Source organism: Ipomoea nil, unplaced genomic scaffold (genome assembly GCF_001879475.1).
Source record: "Ipomoea nil cultivar Tokyo-kokei standard unplaced genomic scaffold, Asagao_1.1 scaffold3172, whole genome shotgun sequence".
Taxonomy (NCBI): Eukaryota; Viridiplantae; Streptophyta; class Magnoliopsida; order Solanales; family Convolvulaceae; genus Ipomoea; species Ipomoea nil.
This window is the reverse complement of record NW_017619600.1, coordinates 1,645,089-1,664,727: the sequence shown is the minus strand read 5'-3', so window position 1 is coordinate 1,664,727 and position 19,639 is coordinate 1,645,089. Positions and strand designations below refer to the sequence as shown.

Sequence of the window (19,639 nt, the reverse complement as noted above, 5' to 3'; positions counted from 1 at the left end):
CTAAGAAGAGGCGTTACAGTCAGGACTGCTAAAAAGGGACGGACTGCAATACGCACCAACCCAGGGTAACACGATAACCCCCGAGTCAGACAAATGACATGCACCTTCCGACAAGTTGTCTTATCTCGGCAAACCCGGTTGTGGCTACAACAAACAGGAAGGAGAACTAGGACACCTATTAAAGTAGCGAAGGAACGACACCATTAGTCGAATCCTTGGGTGCAAGGTAAGTATATCGCGACACCTTGCGACCCCACCACCCCAATTTAAAATATCATCCGCCCTGAAACCCCAGCATCTTGATACCCTATTTGTTGAAAACTCCCACCCGAATCCTTAATTACCTTAAGAGAAATTCGCAACCGTCATGACCTTGCTCACCCTTGTTGCGTTTAACCCAAACCCTCGGAAACCCTAAATTGTTATTGCCCTTACTCTAAGTTCATATCCCCACTCCGTTTGGAAACCCTGTTAAAAACCGTAGAGCAGCATAAGGCCCTTACCCTGCCCAGGGGCGTGAAGAACCGACATTCATTGATTCAATATTAAAATAAGTTGTTAGATAGGAATCGGCGAAGTAGGTGGAGGTTACGAATACGTATCACCCCACCCTTGCACGAAAACCGTGAAGGCTTCACGAGAAACCATAGCCCTGTACGTACGCCACCGAAGAACGCCATGCGTTGACAAGAGCGGGCAAACAAATACGTTCAATGTGTCAGGGGGCCCTCGCTACAGAAAACATCGTCAAATAGGTGCAACAGGGCCGAACCTCGAGGAGGACATAAATCCTTGCTAAGAATTTCATCCACCAAGGAAGGGATGAAACCCAATAGAACAAGAAAGACTAACCCGAAACCCCCCTTACCCTTAAGAACCCTCGGCAAGGATTAGGAGTCAAGACCTAGGGGTTTGACCCACTAAACCGATTGGGTCCAAACTTCTGGACATCCGAGGGAACGTGCACGGAAACCATCACGAGAATTCCCCTGGAAGCCATAGAAACGAAGGGGACTTCGACACGGGAAGAGAAGATCAAACGAAAATCTTAGAATCAAACAAAGCCAAGGAAAAGGGATCACCAGTTCGACTGCACGCCACAACCAAGCCCCAAACAGGCATAATCACTCGAAGCCAAGAGTCCTTAGCCCCTTTCCCTCCCCTTGCCAATCAAGTACCATTTCGTTAAAGAATCCGTCCTATCACTCCAAACCTCGCTCTTGATCCCTCATTACAGACGAACCCGTACAAGGTGGCAACCTTCCTTCCTGTATTACGACCTTTGAGACATCGACCCTATCCGCCCCTCGACTTTGAAACCTAGCCCTTGCACTCCTTACACCCCTTTAAACCCAGACCAAGAAAACATAGATATATATATGTATGTATATCTACCTCTAGAACTCGTGCTTAAGGATCAATGAACATTGTACGATGGGTCATCCTATGTATCCAAGTCCCTTTTATTGTGCACAAGGGCATGGGACTTGTCAGGACATGAATCTGTGCATTTTTGGGGTCTTTCCCGAAGGAATTGACTATTCCTAGTCACTTTTCCCGCGGGTCCCCAACGGGACCTTGGCGGGTCCTTGGCAGGAGCTTGGCAGGCGGACGACCGCCCACCTCGCGCCCACTGGTACAATGTGCTGATTTCTTAAACCCCTCATTTTATTGATTTGTGGCGCACTTGTGTGCCTCGATTGAGGAATGTGAGTCTTGGTAAGGAACCATGGACCACCCAAAACATAGTGTCCTACGTAAAAGACCTTGACGCACGAGACACCATCGGGAAATCACAATCAATTACATTGCACGAGTAATTGAAATCGGGATCCTACGATACAACCGACTAGGGATGTTTGGCGTAAAGGATTGCGCAAACCAAGGAGGCGAGTTGGGAACTCGTACTAAGAACCCACGAAAACCTTAAAAGTCAAAATGCTAAGGAAGGGACCGGGACTCCCCCCAAACCATGGACATCGTTCGAGCAAATCAGAGGACTCCTTACAAGTTGTATGGAATCAAGAACTACGTAGGCCATGGTGCTAAGCAAAAGGGTGAAGAACACATTCGCCGCCAAGACTTCAAGGGTCATTAAGGACCTACAAGGAGATAAGGTGACTCGTAAAGTCGCCGAGTCGTCCCACAACGAGATTTGGTAACCGACTGCGCTTTAAAAGAAAAAGGGCACGCAAGGACACCTTCATCATTAAAAATAACACAAACAGGGCACAACAATGCCGAACCTCGGGTAAGACATGAAGTCTTACTAAGAATTTCATCCACTAAAGAGGAGATGAAATTCAATAAGAAGAGAAATTCAACCCAAAGTCCATCGACTCCCAAGAGACTTTGGGAAGAATTTGGGAAATGCGCCCTAAGAGATTGGCTTGGTTGACCCAACTCGGTCAAGACCTTGGGCGCATTAAAGAAGTAAGTGTTGAATCACCACGGGAAATTCCCTCAAGAAAGAAGAGAAGGATGAAACCTTAGCCTGGGAAGCAAGGTCTAACAAGGATCTTAAAGTCAAGCAAGCACCAACACCAAGGAAGGAGGATCATCAGCTCGTCGGCGCATCGTGATCAAAGCATCTAACCAGATTATTCACTTGGGATCGAGAAACCTTAACCCGTCCTAGCCGAATTCCTTTCCCTCCCTCGGAAAATCGGCCCCTTCCTTATTTCAAAACCCTTTCTACCCTTCAGACCCCATTCTCAATCCCATGTTTTAACGATTCCATACAAGTGGCAACCTCAAAACCTAAGTTGCAACCTCGAAAACTTGATCCTAATTCCTGAATTCACCGTGTCCTCAAGTTTGAAACCCACTCTCTTAGCCCTGTAAAACCTAATCGTTCCCAAAAAAAACCCAACACACATAGGCGTGCAAGTATACAATTTCCGCATGGAATACCTCCTTCTCTATAGGACCACGGTTCTTCTCTTGACTCGTTAACCCTGCAATGATTTCCAAGCTTCGGGGACGAAGCTTCACGTAAGGGGGGGAGAGTGTAACACCCCGTGTTACGGCCTTCAATCCCGGATTAATTATTAAATTAATCCCGTTAATAATAATTAAATATGATTTAATTCGGTTAGGTTTCCTTTAATTAATTAATAAAGGTCCACCATGAACCGTGGACCCTTGCCTAAATTAGAGTCCTAAGCCTATTAGGAATAAAGAAAGTAAACCCTTTACTATTCAGATTCTAATTAGGAATCCTAGACCTAGTTATCTATTAGGAATAAAGGAAGTAGGCCTTTTACTATTCAGACTACGATTAGGATTCCCTTTAATTAATTAATATGGTCCACTATGGACCATGGACCCTTATCCCTAATCCCAATCCCTAGTTCCAAAAGGAATAGAATTAGCAAGCCTATAATATTAGTTCCTAACCAGGACTCCTAAATATATAAATAGGGGACTTAAGAGGCACCTAGAACCCCCCACCACAATAAACGTTCCACCACCCCAAAGTGCTCCAAGAATCCCCTTAGAAGAAATCAAGAAAGCAAGAAAGCTTAAAGAAAGACCCTTCATAGCCAAGGAATTAATTAAGGCTAAGAGGTAACCCATGTCTCAACAAAACCTATTTTCATAGCTATGATTCCCCCTTAGGGTTTCCCCCATATTATTGTGTATTGTCGAGATATGATGATGATTATTGATGTTTGACGTGATGATCCCATGAGGGATCTTGATAGTCTTGATATTGGGAGATTCTTGATGTTTATATGGAGTTCTTGATGATTATGTGTTGTTCTTGATAATTGTGTGATGCTCTTGATGTTTATGTGTTATTCTTACCGAATCTTGCAATTAGAAGACAAACCATATTCTTGTTGATATAAAAATGATTAGAACCCTAGGATGTATCGTATGATCTTATTCTTGGATTATCGGGTGGGGAAATCGCATGTTTGGGTGTTGATTATATTTAGAAAAGCATGATAGGTTATGTGCCGTTCGTTTCTTGTATTTGATTCGTTAATTGTCTACGTGTTGTCGTTAATTGCGTTGTAAAGTGTCTAAGCATGGTTTCGGGTTCCACAAAGGTTCCCGGGGCGTAAAGTGTGTGAAAAGAGTCAGTGGGGGTAGGTGGGGGGTAGGGGACCCGCCACCTACCCACGGCCGTGAAACACCGCCCGGCAGCGGGTAGCCGGCGGGCGGGCAGCTGCCCGCCGGCGACCCGCTGCCCGGAACAGTAATTCCGGCGGGCAGCCGGCGGGTGGCCCCCCACCCACCGGCTACCCGCTGGAAATTTCCCCAATTCGGGATCCCGGCTTCCCCGTTTGATGTTCCCCCGATCCCCGTGGTGTCTCAACGGACTCCGTTCATCGTGCCTATGTCTAGTTTGATATTTCGGGTGCCGTTCGTAGGTTTACGAGTCTATTATATTGCATGCTAGTTGAATTGGTATCCCGTTGACCTAGGTGGTAGAAGTATGAACCCCTTAGGACTATTCCTAGTATGTGATGGGTCACGCATAGGTTTTGTTATACATTTTCTCCCCCTTCCCAATGTGTAATGTGGGTTGCATGTGCTTGCTATGTGTTATGTGTGTGTGTTACCCCAATTCGGTTGCGATCGGATTGGTTATCCTGAGCTGCGGTTCAGAAGCTGGCTGCGGTCAGATTGATACTCTTGGGCTGCGGTCCACCGTTTGGTTGAGATCAAACGTTTCTATACGAGCTGCGGTTCGTCCTTTTTCCTGGCTGCGGTTAGATGACATTCTCTTGGGCTGCGGTCCACTGTTTGGTTGCGATCAAACACTATGATGAGCTGCGGTTCATCGGTCGGTTGCGATCGACCCCTCCGTGTTGCGATACGGGGCAGGGTGCTGCGGGGCTGTGTCAGAGCTATATGCGCTGACCCTCATGTATGGGCATGCGATTGGTCCTGTGGCGCCAACAAAGTGTGTTATGTGCTGTGACATGGACGTGTTGTGATTACGAGTGTCTTGGGGGATGTGACTATGGGATTTATATTGGGGATTGTTCATGTTGGGTTATGATCGTTGTTTATGCTTTGCCTTATCCGCCTTATCTATTGTGAACTGCATATGCTTGTTATAACTGTTGCTTGTGTCTGGTCTTATCTGTCGAGTCATTCCCGGTTTTAAAGCTAGAGTTCGTAGGATATATCTTCATGTTCAAAATGGTTTTCGTATATCTATATATATCTCTATATGTATTGTATTTCAACGCGTTGGAGTGGGTTACCAGCATCTCTCGCTGAACAGATATATTTGGCTTTCAGGCACAGAAGATTAAGTCACTGGAGTGCGCTAGAACTTAGAAGTAGATAGTTTCCCTTTTGGCCTGCGTGCCACGTTTACGTATTTACGCTTTGAGGATATTAGTTAGTTAGCCTGTGCACTTGGGTTCTCTAGCCCAGGTGTGGCATAGCACCCCAAACGCTTGTATTTATATCTTGGGATTTAATAAGATTCTACATTTCTTATAAGTTTTAAATGTCTTGAAAATCTGGGGTGTTACAACCGAAGCCATGGCCGGAGTCCGAGCAACACCCTGTCGAGATAAAACGTTGATGGCAAGCTTTCAGCCCTCCAGATTCACAGTGACTCCCAACGCCACAAATGTATCATTTCTTCCCCGGTGACGACAACGTGACGTCGTCGTTGCCGGAACTCATGGGGGTGCTGTTTTCCGGCGCCTTGCACTGCTGGAACCCAGCTCCGTCCAATTTATAAACATTGTGTGCTCCCCGGCGATACTTGAAAACTACAACAAAAACAGTTCTTTTAGCTTAATTTGTTGGAGGATAAAAATGTCATTCATCTTTTATATATATATATAAGCCAGCGTGTAAAGCAATAATAGTTGACGGGAATAATACTTTTTCCTCCTCTGCTTTTCGATCCTTCTTCTTCATCTTCTCTGCACCTCTTCTTCTCCTATCTCTCATCACTCGTGTAGCAGAATCCAACATGGTATCAAAGCGGCGAGGCAGCCACGCCGCCGCTACTATCGACGCCGGAGAACCGAATCAAAGAGAGGTTCATCCGAAGCCAGTAGTTCGCGCATCTCCGATCAATCCGCAGAGGATTCCGATCAATCCACAGAGGTCCGATTAATCCGCAGAGGATTATTGCTACGGAGAGTAGCAACAAAGCCGACGCCACCACTGTCACAGTCGCCGGAAAATCGAGTCAAAGAACAGCTCATTCGGCGATGTCGATTGTTAAATCCATAGTTCGCGCATCGCGAATCAATCCGATTGCTACGCAGAGTAGTCGATCATCAGCAACGATTCCACAGAAGAATCCACAAGATAAGGAGACTCGAATCTCCCCGGCGATCTCCACAGTCGTTCCGCAGCGGAAGGAAGGAATTGATCTGCCGAATGAGATTCTCAATTTGAAGAAGACGGAGCAGTTCTTCGATTCTCAATCTGAAGAAGACGGAGCAGTTCTCCGATTCAGCCAAAGCGGTTGCGTCTCTCGATCGAAAATTCGTTCAGAGAGACATTTGTAAGGCCGGCAGTTCTCTGTCCCGCGGTTGCCTTCGAGCCAATGCCGCCGTCGGTGAGGAGACGGCGCCGGGAGTGGAGCCGCAGGAGATGAGGCGGGAAGTTGCTCTTGCATAACTAAACAAAGTGAAGAAGATGTAGAGTTTGAATTTTTTTTTGGATGAGCTTACATCGAAGATAAGTACATTGAATCTGGAGCGTGTTCGTCGATTGAAAAGCAGACTTGTAGCCTTGACTCGTCGTGTTCAGAAGGTTAGGGATGAGATAGAGCAACTTATGGACGATGATGGGGACATGGCTGAAATGTATTTTACTGAGAAGAAAATGCAGATGGAATCATCATCAATTTATGGTGATCAATCTGTGGTTGGATACAAGTCAACTGATGGTGTGCTGTCTGTTTCTGCTCCAGTTTCTCCTGTTTCGTCTCCTCCTTATAGCAGCAGGAAGCTCGAAAAAGGTTTGAGCATAGCCGGAAGCAGGCATGAGAGCATGAGAAGTTCAGAAAGTGCTGCAGAAGCTCAAAGTATAGAGGAGCTCGAAATGCTCTTGGAGGCTTACTTTGTCGTCATTGATAGCACCCTCAACAACTTAAGGAGTATATCGATGACACAGAAGATTTCATCAACATTCAGCTGGACAATGTCCGGAACTAGCTTATAAAGTTCGAGTTGATACTCACAACTGCGACGTTTGTAGTTGCAATCTTTGGCTTGAGTTGTCCTTTGCAAAATTTGCTGAGCTGATAGAAGTATATGATGTAACAGCCCTTGATTTGGAAATGCCCCATGGAAAATGCTGCCACATGAAGGATCTGAAGGGGACTTGAGCTGACTATCAGAGTTGGCTCTACATGCTGAATAATTTGCCCCATGCTTGAACCAGAAAAACAGAAAATAGAAGCAGATGAACAGAAACTGCAAGCTTGAAAGTTGAAAGTTCTAAAATTTGTTTAGATGATTGATGAGATTAGATGATGTGAATGATTTGCAAGTGGCATGGGTTCTTCATTAATGTAGCAGATTGTTTAGATGAGAATGAGAATATTGTTTCTCCTTTTTTTTTTCGCTCTTTTGTATCTAAGCTGGGCATATAGGATCTACATGCTCCAGCTTACGGGGGGTGTTGGAGGATAAAAATGTCCTTCATCTTTTATATATATATATATATATATATATATATATATATATATATATATATATATATATAAGCCAGCGTGTAAAGCAATAATAGTTGACGGGAATAATACTTTTTCCTTCTCTGCTTTTCGATCCTTCTTCTTCATCTTCTCTGCACCTCTTCTCCTCCTATCTCTCATCACTCATGTAGCAGAATCCAACAGTAATTAGAGAATAGATTAGATATTCAACCTGATAAGCAACAACAAGATTCCAAAAGATTCCAAGTTCAACTCTCGTGGTCTATTAACTTTTTTAGTTTAAGACGGTCAACAATCTAGGTTTGTTAAATTTTTTGTCAATTAGATTACAAGACAGGAATTTATCTAATACACACCCTGAAACACAATGATAGTGAGTTTATTTGGTAAATGAACTTATGAACCACAAAGTTTTAAGTTCGATTCCTATGTGAGCAGCTGTTCACCTTTTTAGTTTGAGACTGTAAACAATCTAGACTAGTTTAACTCATTGTCAATTAGATCACAAGACGAGATTTACCTAATGAATACCCTCGAACACAAAAAGACTAGTTTAATGATTAAATCATAAAGATGGAATTTACCTAATACACACCCTGGAACATAATGATGGGTTTATTTGGTAAATAATGAACCACAAGGTTTTAAGTTCGATTCTTATGGGAGCAGCTATTCACTTTTTTAGTTTGAGACGGTCGACAATCTAGACTAGTTTAACTCCTTGTCAATTAGATCACAATATGAGATTTATCTAACGCACACCCACAAACACAAAACTGCTAGTTAAAGGATTAAATCATAAAGACGGGATTTATCCGGTGCACAGTGAGTGTAAAAATTAAAAATGGAAAACTTGTCCATAATAAGGATAACACAAAGAAGCAAGAAACATACTGAGTTTGTCTCCAACGTGGAACTCTTTGCTTCCTGCCCAAGCTCGTAATCGAAGTTGTTATTCTTCCAGCCATTCTCATCTCCAACACAAACTCTGTTGCCAAAACTGGAGGAGCAACAACTACTGCAGCAACAGCGAATGCAAGCAACACAACTCTTGAACCCATTGAGTCCATCATATACACTTAACTTAATTAGTTGAATAGTTGATGATGATGGTATATATGGGTTTCTCAATGTATTTGTGATATACAATTCTTGATTTACAGGCATATTAATAGGCGGCGGTGTTTAGGTTGGAGGCCGGGCTGCCGGCTAGCGGCGGCAGCGCCATCCCCAGGTGGTCACTTCCTTGAATTGTTCTTAATTACTCAAAAATAGAAATTAGTTTGTTATGTAAAGAAATTTGGAATTACATGCAAAGCTGGTTGAGTTGTGCCTGACAAGGTCAAGACGTTGAAAACAAAATACAAATTTCTTTATTGTAATAGCTTGCAAATTGCATTAAAAAAAACTTTGTTTTAGGCACGCTGCCCGCTCTCGCCGCAGTAACAAAAGTAGCAACTCGAGTAATTCACCCAACCGCTGACGGGTTCAGGGTTGGGACTCGTGCCCAGCCCTCATAACTAATTCTTTTTTTGAAGTGCAATAAGTTCAACTAATGTATTACTATCTAGCTATGAGAATCATACTATATTAATTTAATCACTTATTTCGTAGTGAGCAATTTATTATTTGATAATATATAAAAAAAATATGTATTTTCAAATAATGTACTTTATATATACAAATAATGTACTTTTAGCATATTAAAATATACTTTTTATTTATGATTCACACAAATGTGTGGACCATGGTTTATGAATAATGATTGCTCTGGACCATAATGGGTTTCAACATAGGGATGTTATAAAAATTGAAAAGATCGAAAATACTACATATACTACCAAATTTATTAATTTTCACTTTATAGTTTCAAATTTATAATGTAGACAACTTTTTCTGGACCTACAAAATGAAAATATCATATTTATATTTGCCACGTCAGAGAGTAGATCAGAATTTGGGAGTACATACACTAAAACTCAATAATAATAATAATAATAATAATAATAATAATAATAATAATAATAATAATAATTGATATGATCAAGTGATCTAAACTCTTAACGGAACAGTAGAATTTCAAATACAAGCACACACAATTTATTTTGTAAATTTCAGTCTGCAAGAAACATTAAAAGAAAAATAAAAATAAAAATCAACGAAATATAATTGTGAAGCATATATATATATATATGCCACTCAGAACATGTCCATCATTTATTTTAGTAGCCGCCCTGGTTTGGTGCAGGAACTGGTACCGGAAACGGAAAGGGAGGGAATGGCAAAGGGAAATACGGAATAGCCGGAGCCGGAGCCGGAGATGGAGGGAACGGAATTGGCAAAGGCCAATTTGGAGTATCCGGAGCCGGCGCCGGAGATGGAGGTAACACAATTGGCAAAGGCCAATATGGAGTAGCCGGAACCGGAGCGGGTATGGGAGGAAATATGATTGGCCAAGGGGGAGAAACCGGAGCCGGAAGCATTTTTCTGGGCCAAGTAGCTGGAGATGGAGATGGAGCTTGGGGTTTAGCCGAAACAGTAATCACGAGCTTCTGTCCCAGTTTACAGTACTGCCCGGTGCCGGAAATGTACCATTTCCGGCCCGGCGTGCCCAATTCAATCACATCGTTTCCGGTGGTTAAGGGTGTAGACTGAGCTGGTGGTATACACTGTTTGAACCCGCTCCCGCCCACCTTGTACACACTGTTTGTACCTGCCTGGTACTTGAAAACTACACCAAATAATATGCATGTAATTAATATCACCACTCAGAAACAATAACTAATTAACCATTTGGATACCACTTAATACCTAATTTAGTCTTTGAATTTTCTAGATTTAGATTTGTGGGGGTGTATTCAATCATGACTTTCATAGAGTTTTAAAGACTTTTATGAACTTTAGTTTGGAGGTATTCAATTGAGTAAAAAATAATCAAAAGTTGAAGACCTAACAAAAACTACTAAAATTGAGTATTAATATATGTGAAATTACCAAATTATCTTAACATAAGACTCAATTCAGTAAAAAATAATCAAAAGTTGAAGACCTAAGCACAAGACGTTTAGAAGTAAATTCAGAAAAATATAGTGGATATTAAGTCATTGAGATACATATATAATACACATACTCAGTCTATCTCCGACGACAAACTGCTTCCCCTGAGCCCAAGCTTGATAATCGACGTTGGTAGTCCAACCATACTCATCGCCGACGATGTAATCTGTGGCGGTAACATAAACTGCGAGAATGGCGACGGTCAAGAAGAAGAAGATGGTGGAGGCCATTTTCTTCCTAGCTAATTCTGGGATTTGGGTTGGTGATGATTCCTAATCGATGAAGATCCCCTTTTATAGACTTGTTTCCAGTCATGATACTTTGGGATTGTCAGGTTGTTTGTCATTGGAAATGTCATGAAGTTGCAACGTCGAAAGTACCCAGCATTCATCAATGTTTTTTTCTGGAACTGTCGTATTCTTAAAGGTTTACCATTTACGCACACGACATTGCAATTTCGAGCAGACGGACGGTGTTTCCAATTTCGTATGATTTTGCTTAATTTCTGTCAATCCAATTCTTATACCATGCTTTCTGTCCATCCAATTCTTATACCATTGACCAGAGTTCATATTGCATATGCATTCTGAACTTTGATCCAAAAATTATGTATCTGCACTTAACACATTTTGTATATATATACATTTAACAATTTTTGTATTTGTAAACAAATTCAAAGCCGGTCATGTAACATAATAACTACTGAGTACGAACACATCAATTGTTAATTGCAAGTACATAATATGTTAACTGCACACACATAATATGTTGGTTAACATGTTATCAGTATTGTGAAAATCGGCCCCACCCCTAGGCCTAGGCGATTTCAGGCGGATTTTAATTGGCTGGCCGACTAGGCGCTCTAGGCGTCGAGTTGGCCACCTAACTCCGCCTAGTTGACGCCCAACTAGGCTGAGTCGGCGCCCAAATCGACCGAGTGGTATTTTTTGCCAGTTGCTCATCTTCTATATTCCCCCAGTCATGTACTCAACTAACTATCTAATTAACATATGTATTTGACTAGTTTATGGGATTATAATAGTCTAACAACTCACAGTCTTGAGTGAAAAAAGTGAAGACAATATACTCGATTTACTCGACCGCCTAGGAGACGCCCAACAAGCGCCTAGCGTCTTCTGCAACATTGCATGTTATGTGTTTACAGTTAACATACATATTTTGTAATTGCAATTAACAGTTTATGTGTATGTAGTTATCATGTTATGCGTCTGTAATTACTATATGATTTGTCTTCAATTTGTTTATAAGTACAGAAACGATTAACTGTATGTACGAAATGTGTCATCTACGGATACAAAATTTAAAGTTATTTTTAGATCAAGATCCACAATGCAGGGTAGACCCTGGTTCAAGGTATAATTTGTCACGTCGATCTGCCCGATGAGAACTGATTGTATTATATTTTCTGAACTTAATTACAATGAGATCAGATGATGTGAATATATAGAATAGAGAGTCACAGTGTGACAATGATAAGAAGTAGAGAGTCACAGTGTGACAAGGATAAGAAGTTCTAAACAGACTCATATACATAGAGTCCTAATACTCCCCCTCAAGCACAGTGTATACTAGTAACCTGTAGCTTGTCCCTTAAGGAAGAAAATCTAGGTCCAGGCAGAGCTTTGGTGAAGATATCAGCAAGTTGATCCTTTGTGGAGATGAAGTTGACTTGGATATCGCCCGAAGCTACTCGATCACGAACAAAATGATAATCAATCTCCACATGCTTGGTGCGCGCATGAAAGATTGGATTGGCACTCATATATGTAGCTCCTAGATTATCACACCATAATTTTGGAATGGAAATACCCGGAATCTGTATCTCACGCAATAATGACATAATCCATAGAACCTCAGCACAAACATCTGCAAGAGCTTTGTATTCAGCCTCAGTGGATGACCTGGCAACAGTTCTCTGTTTCTTGCAAACCCATGATATAAGATTGCTCCCCAAGAAAACAGCAAAACCACTCGTGGATTTTCGATCGTTAGGACAACCAGCCCAATCAGAATCAGAGAAAGCATGAATGTCTCTAGATGAGCACCGTCGTATGTGTAAACCATGATCAACTGTTCCCTTAACATACCTGAGTACCCGTTTGAGCTGCTCCCAGTGTGATATGGTGGGGGCATGCATATGCTGGCATAACTGATTAACTGCAAAGGATAGGTCAGGTCGTGTGACAGTGAGATATTGCAGTGCTCCAGCTAGACTCCTGTACTGTGTGGGATCTTCATATAGATCTGAATTGAAGGGGACAGTTTTCGAGACAGAGATAGGTGTAGAAAGGGGTTTGCATTCAGACATTCCAGCCCGTTTTAAAATATCATTCATATACCGTTGTTGAGATAAAATAATCCCATTGTCACTCTTAACTGTTTCAATACCCAGAAAAAAATTTGGTTCACCAAGATCTCTGATTTTGAATGTAGCAGACAGTTTGGACAAGAGCTGAGACATAATACCTTGATCACTTCCCATTACAAGAATGTCATCCACGTACACCAATAGATAAACCAAAGCAGGGTCTTTAGAGTAATAGAACAGAGAGATATCTGTCTTGGATGCTTGAAAGCCAACCGATAATAAGAACGTATGTAGTCGATTAAACCAAGCTCTGGGAGCTTGTTTTAACCCATACAGAGATCTTTTTAGCAAACAAACATGATTCGGGAAGTTAGCATCAATATAACCAGGGGGTTGCTTCATATAAACTGTTTCAGCCAGATTACCATTCAGAAAAGCATTATGAACATCTAGCTGTTTGATAGACCACCCAGATGATAAAGCTAGAGATAGAAGGAGTCTTACAGTCGTAGGCTTTACCACTGGACTAAAAGTGTCGAAGAAGTCCTGACCTGGAACCTGATTAAAACCTTTCGCAACCAGCCTGGCTTTATGCCTTTCAATAGCACCATCAGCCTTTCTCTTCGTACGAAACACCCATTTACAGCCAATAATATTCATACCTGCAGTGGGTGGAACTAGAGACCATGTGTGGTTATGCAGGAGAGCATTGAATTCTTGGTCCATGGCTTCACGCCACTCAGGATATTTGACAGCTTGAGAGTAACATGTGGGTTCCGTGGGATGCACTTGAGCTGCTAGAGCAAAAAGAGGAGCATCTGCGTTGCTGCGAGTGGCCATAGAGTGAGTACGGACATTGGGCCTGATGGACCGCCCACGTGGACGGCCTCGCCGGCGAGCAACAGGCTCTACAGGATCAACCGACGAGGCAGCCTATCCAGGATCCACGGCTGGTTCGAATGAAGCAGGTAGCGGCGGTTCTGGCAGCTCATCATTGGACACGGCAGGAATAGGTGTGCTGTGACTGAGAACAGATTCCGCCCAAGGTCCAGAAAACGGAGTAGATAGATCCTGCAAAGAAGTTTTAGTAGCAAAGGGGAAAACTTCTTCATCAAATCTGACATGCCTGCATGTGTAAATCTTATTAGTATGTAAGTCCATGCATCTGTACCCCCTAAAGGACTCAGGATAACCTAGGAAGACACATGGAGAAGACCTGTATGACATCTTATGACGATTATATGGTCGAAGATGAGGGTAGCATAAACACCCAAAGACACGAAGAAAAAGATAGGAAGGAGGGGATTTATGTAACAGGAGATGAGGACTGGAGTTATTTAATACAGAAGATGGCATTCTGTTAATTAAATAGACAGCAGTCTCAAAGGCAAAATCCCAAAATTTTAAAGGAACAGAGGCATGAGCTAGAAGAGCCAGACCAGTTTCAACAATGTGACGATGTTTTCGTTCAACACGACCGTTCTGTTCATGTGTATAGGCACAGGATTGTCTATGTTGAATTCCTAATTGAACAAACAAAGAATGCAACTTTTTGTACTCAACACCTAAATCAGACTGAATGGCCTTTATTTTACAATTAAAGGACCGCTCAACAAGAGTACGAAATTTATCAAAGATAACATAAAGATCAGACTTTAATTTCATAGGAAAGAACCATGTATAACGGGAATAGTCATCCACAAAGATCACAAAATAACGGAAGCCAGAAGTAGATAAAGTGGGCGCAGGACCCCAAATGTCTGTGTAAATAAGATCTAGGACTTGAGAACTAGAGGAAGCAACACAGGGGAGGGGAAAACGGGCAGATTTGCCTAATTGACACGCATTGCATAAAGAATTATGACAACGAATATTATCACGAGACCCACTAACCAAACAAGAACGAAGTATATGGCTAAGAACACGGTTATGAGGATGACCTAGACGATTGTGCCAAGTGGAAGCTGAGGCACGAGCGGAAATAAACGCTGACGGAGACGAACTAGGTAATGAAAGTGTGTATAGTCCCCCCGAACTATTGCCCCGAAGAAGTATTTCCTTGGTATTGATATCTTTTACAACAAAAAAGGAGGGGTGAAACTCAAAAAAGACTTTATTATCGGATGCAAACTTCTGAACAGATAATAAAGAATTAGACAAACGCGGAACGTGAAGTATATCAGACAATGTAAATGATCTAGAAGGGGTATTCAAAGAGGCATGGCCAACATGACTAATAGATAAACCCATACCGTCACCGACACGTAAAGTGTCATTACCAGTGTACTTCTCCGATGTAGAAAGGGCAGCGATGTTCGGAGTTGCATGATTTGTGGCTCCAGTGTCCGGAACCCAAGTATGAGAATTTGACGAGGTTTTAGCAACTAAACCATTCTGAAACACCAAATTAGCCTGAGAACCCGGAGCCCCTGAATATCGCCGAAAACAGTTGAGTCCCGTGTGACCGAAACTTTTGCAAATTTGACACGGATCATTATAGCGCCAAAAACAATTGTCTCCCGTGTGACCAAAACGTTTACAAATTTGACATGGATCATCATAGCGCCAAAAACAATTGGCTCCCGTGTGACCAAAATGTTTACAAATTTGACACAGATCATCATAGCGCCAAAAACAATTGACTCCTGTGTGGCCGAAACCTTTACAGATTTGACACGGATCATCGAAGCCACGTTGCTGACCTCCATGGTAATTAAGGTTGCCATCGCAGCGCTGCATCTTCTTAATTTTATGAATCACAAAACCCTAGCTAACTGATACCAGATGAGAACTGATTGTATTATATTTTCTGAACTTAATTACAATGAGATCAGATGATGTGAATATATAGAATAGAGAGTCACAGTGTGACAATGATAAGAAGTAGAGAGTCACAGTGTGACAAGGATAAGAAGTTCTAAACAGACTCATATACATAGAGTCCTAATATGCCCGACCTCTAATTGGATATCAATTGGATAATTAGAGTTCATTTTTTGAGCCTTAATGTTGTTGAGGGGCAAATTATGTTGTGGAACTGTGTCCCCTTGCAAAGTGGACACGGTTCTAAAACTGTTATAATTGTAAATATAAAGTTTAAAAATTACGAACATAGAGTTTTATAATTATGAATATAGAGTTCTGTAATTGTGAATATAGAGTTCAATAATTGTGAATATGAAGTTCAAAAATTATGAACATAGAGTTTTATAATTATGAGCATAGAGTTCAGTAATTATTAACATAGAATTCTGTAATTGTGATTATAGAGTTCAATAATTGTGAATATGAAGTTCAAAAATTATGAACATAAAGTTTTATAATTATAAACATAGAACTATGTCAAGGTGGACACGGTTTCACAGCATAACAATTGGTGTTCAGCAATTATACTGTGGACCGCGGTCCAAAAACGGCACCATTTCTTTAAGTAAAGAAACGGCGCGCCATTACAGTTAACAGAGCATGCATTTTTTGGTATGTTAATTGTAGACACAAAAAATTTGAACCCGATAAATGAATTGATAAAATTATTATTGGGCTTAATTTTGAGGTTAATTGTTGGGCTAATTTAATTAATTGGATAAAAAAAAACTAAATTAATTTAGTTAGTCCAATTAAATTTGGCAATTTATACCGTGCACCAAGGTGCGCATTGCATTGTGCGCCCTGGTGCAAAACGACATCGTTTTGGATTTTTTTTTTTTTTTTTTGGAAATTCCACTTTCCTGTGTCGATTGTTAATTTTCTTTAAAAAAAAAATCTCATGTTTCAAAAATGTACATAATTGTATACTAGAATTTACATAATTGTATAAGAAAATACACATACATTTTTTGAAAAGATAATACACATAATCTAAAATAATACATAATACACAAACTCTTAACATACACATAAATTCCTTGAGATGTACATAATTGTATAAAAAATGTACATAATTTTATAAAAAATGTACATAATTATATAAAGAAATGTACATAATTGTATACCATAATGTACATACACTAGTACAAAAAAACATCAATAAAATCGAATAATTCGCATCCAAAGTTAGAACTTTGGACGCCTAAAGTATATTGCGGTGGTATTTTTGTAATTAAAATGCCATTATATAAATAATTTTATTTATTTATTTATTTTAAAACAGTATAAGCGTCCAAAGGTCTGTACTTTGGACGCCAATATTAAATGCCTCGTATTTTCGCGTCCAAAGCTCAGTACTTTGGACGCGAATAATAGAAGCACATTCATAACACGCGTCCAAAGTGTCAAACTTGGACGCGTGTTATTATTTTTTATCCAAAAAAGCCCTAGCAGCAGATCAGATCACACGCACTGCTCTCCATCTTCCCGCCGTCCATCAGCTCCGATCTTTATCCTTCACTTCGATCGTCGACGCCGTCCATCAGCTCTCCATCATCCCCGCCGTCCACCGCTCTCCATCTTCCTGTCCCGTCGAGCGCCGCATTGTCGCTGCTTCACTTCGACTTCGATCTTCATCGTCCACCGCACGCCGATTGACGTCCCCGCCGCTGCCGCCCAAGCTCGCCGTCGCTGACGCCTCCGGTCTCCAAGCTCGTCGCTGACTTTTCAGTTGACTTCCTTTATATTTAACATTCGTCACTTTTATTTGTTTTTTTCTTTCACCTTTTACCATGAGTTATGAACATTAGTAATTTGATTTACACCTCCTAATGCTCTTTGCTCTTTTAAGATATGGAATTTTGCAGCACTGTGAAATTGTTCAACATGCCATATACATGCAATCTAAATGAAATGTTATCATAATTTCTTAAGTTTATAAACTATGAAATTATATTTTACTTTGATCGGCTGGTGGTTTTATTATTGATGATCTTTGAGCTTATATTTATGCTACTGTTAAGTGTACCTTAGAAGCGTGTGGTCACTGGTTCTACACATAATTCTTGTGGGATATGTATCATATTTATGTCTAATCTTTCATGCCTCCCAAGTTCTGCAGCCTGGACTTTCTCCTTGTTTAATGGAAGGCTTTTTACCTGTTGACAGGGATGGATGCACAAGTATCTTATGCATTTCATTTTGAACGGAACAGAATCCAGAAAAATTCAAAAATCAGCTTGTTAATTAGGTGCCAATGCATAATTCTATTGTGCTTTCATGTTATGACTTTTTATATGCTTTCCAATGTGGTAAGAAGATGGAGCTTTTAAGCTTACCATTCTTTTGGCTTGGTCAGAAAACATATGCAAAGCTCGGATGCACGCAAGGATGGCTTGCTGCCTCAATCTTTCATCCTTCATCAAAGTAAGTCTATAAGTTTAGTTATTAGATTTCTTTTTGGAAAGCATAATGAATGCAATGTTGGGAGTTGCTAATAATATGGTATTAACAACAAACTTAAAAGCTCAGGCTTTTACTTTTATTTTTTCAAGTATGTTTAGATTATCTTTTTAGATTTAAATATATTATGCGCCTATAAGTTCAATGCCGCAAAAGATGACAATTTATTGTTTGTCATATTATGTATTAGTGCTGATTTCAGTTTTTAAATATATCATGATTGCCGCAAAATATATATATATATATATATATATATATATATATATATATATATATATATATATATATATATATATAATACGCATACAAAGTTCATGAACTTTGTACGCGTAGAGTATTTTTCTTTTAAATACAAACACTATACGCGTCCAAAGTTACTTTGGACGCCTTTTAGCATTAACTTTGGACGCTTTTTAGCATTAACTTTGGACGCGAATGACTATTTTTGTACTAGTGATAATCGCGTCTACTTCCTACACAACTTAAAAAAACGACGTCGTTTTGGGAGGCACGGAGCGCACGGTGCTGTGTGCGCCGTGGTGCAGGATATAACGATTGATTAAATTTGATTTGGGCTATTGAATTAATTAATTAATTAACTAGTCCAAGCCCATCTCATATTTTGAATTATAATTATAATTATAATTTAAATATAATATAATTTTATTATATTTGAATTAAATAATTATAATTTAATCTGAATTTGAATTAGATTATACAATAATGAACCTAGACTTGATTTCGGGCAATGTTCATTTTCTGAAATAAATTAATAAATAACTAATTAATTAATTAATTAAAAGTCTGAGTTTGATGAGAAATTTTTGTTAGGCCTTTTACTATAAATAGGGCCTTCATTTGACATTCCAAAACATAATTGAAGACTTGAAGAGTTGAGAGCATTTGAAGATCTTGAAGTCTTTTGAAGGCAACTTGAAGCCATTGCAGGTACTTTGAATATCTTGAAGTCTTTTGAAGGCAACTTGAAGCCATTGCAGTTACTATACTTTGGAGGTTTTGAAGATTTTGAAGGCAACTTGAAGTCATTGTAGGTACTTTGATGCTTTGCAGAGTTGATTGTTTCGAAGCTTGACATTTGCTGCTGAAGATCACGCCAATTAAATCCCGGAAGCTATGCCATTTGAATCCCGGAGGCACGCGCCAATTGAATCTCAGAGGCTATGTTACTTGAATCCTGAAGGAACTTCAGTAGAACACATCAGTAAAGAATCGGAGAACCATACAGAGATGTTGTACCAGCATCTTAAATT

At 40.4% G+C, this 19,639-nt stretch overlaps 2 protein-coding genes across 2 annotated transcripts in view; one reads left to right on the top strand and one right to left on the bottom strand.

The window, feature by feature from the left end:
* LOC109168068 (magnesium transporter MRS2-B-like) overlaps nt 1-7,158 on the top strand; it is a 13,152-nt gene extending 5,994 nt beyond the window's left edge. Inside the window, exons 2-3 of the mRNA XM_019317123.1 lie at nt 6,108-6,461; nt 6,673-7,158. Coding sequence (XP_019172668.1) covers nt 6,108-6,461; nt 6,673-7,158 — 840 coding nt within the window. The remainder of the gene's footprint in view (nt 1-6,107; nt 6,462-6,672) is intronic.
* Nucleotides 7,159-9,671: 2,513 nt separating this feature from the next.
* Nucleotides 9,672-10,961, bottom strand: LOC109168092 (basic blue protein-like). Its single transcript, XM_019317140.1, has 2 exons — nt 10,785-10,961; nt 9,672-10,385 (listed from the first exon to the last, which is right to left on the bottom strand). Exons 1-2 carry the CDS (start codon nt 10,939-10,941, stop codon nt 9,877-9,879), a joined length of 666 nt encoding a protein of 221 aa, XP_019172685.1. The 5' UTR covers nt 10,942-10,961; the 3' UTR covers nt 9,672-9,876.
* Between the last annotated feature and the right edge of the window lie 8,678 nt (nt 10,962-19,639).

What these genes read in the sequence shown, in the direction of transcription:
- LOC109168092 (XM_019317140.1), bottom strand. Translation starts at nt 10,941, where the DNA reads ATGGCCTCCACCATCTTCTTCTTCTTGACCGTCGCCATTCTCGCAGTT. An exon ending in TGTCGTCGGAGATAGACTGA is followed by an intron (nt 10,386 to 10,784) that starts GTATGTGTATTA and finishes TATTTGGTGTAG; the next exon opens with TTTTCAAGTACCAGGCAGGT.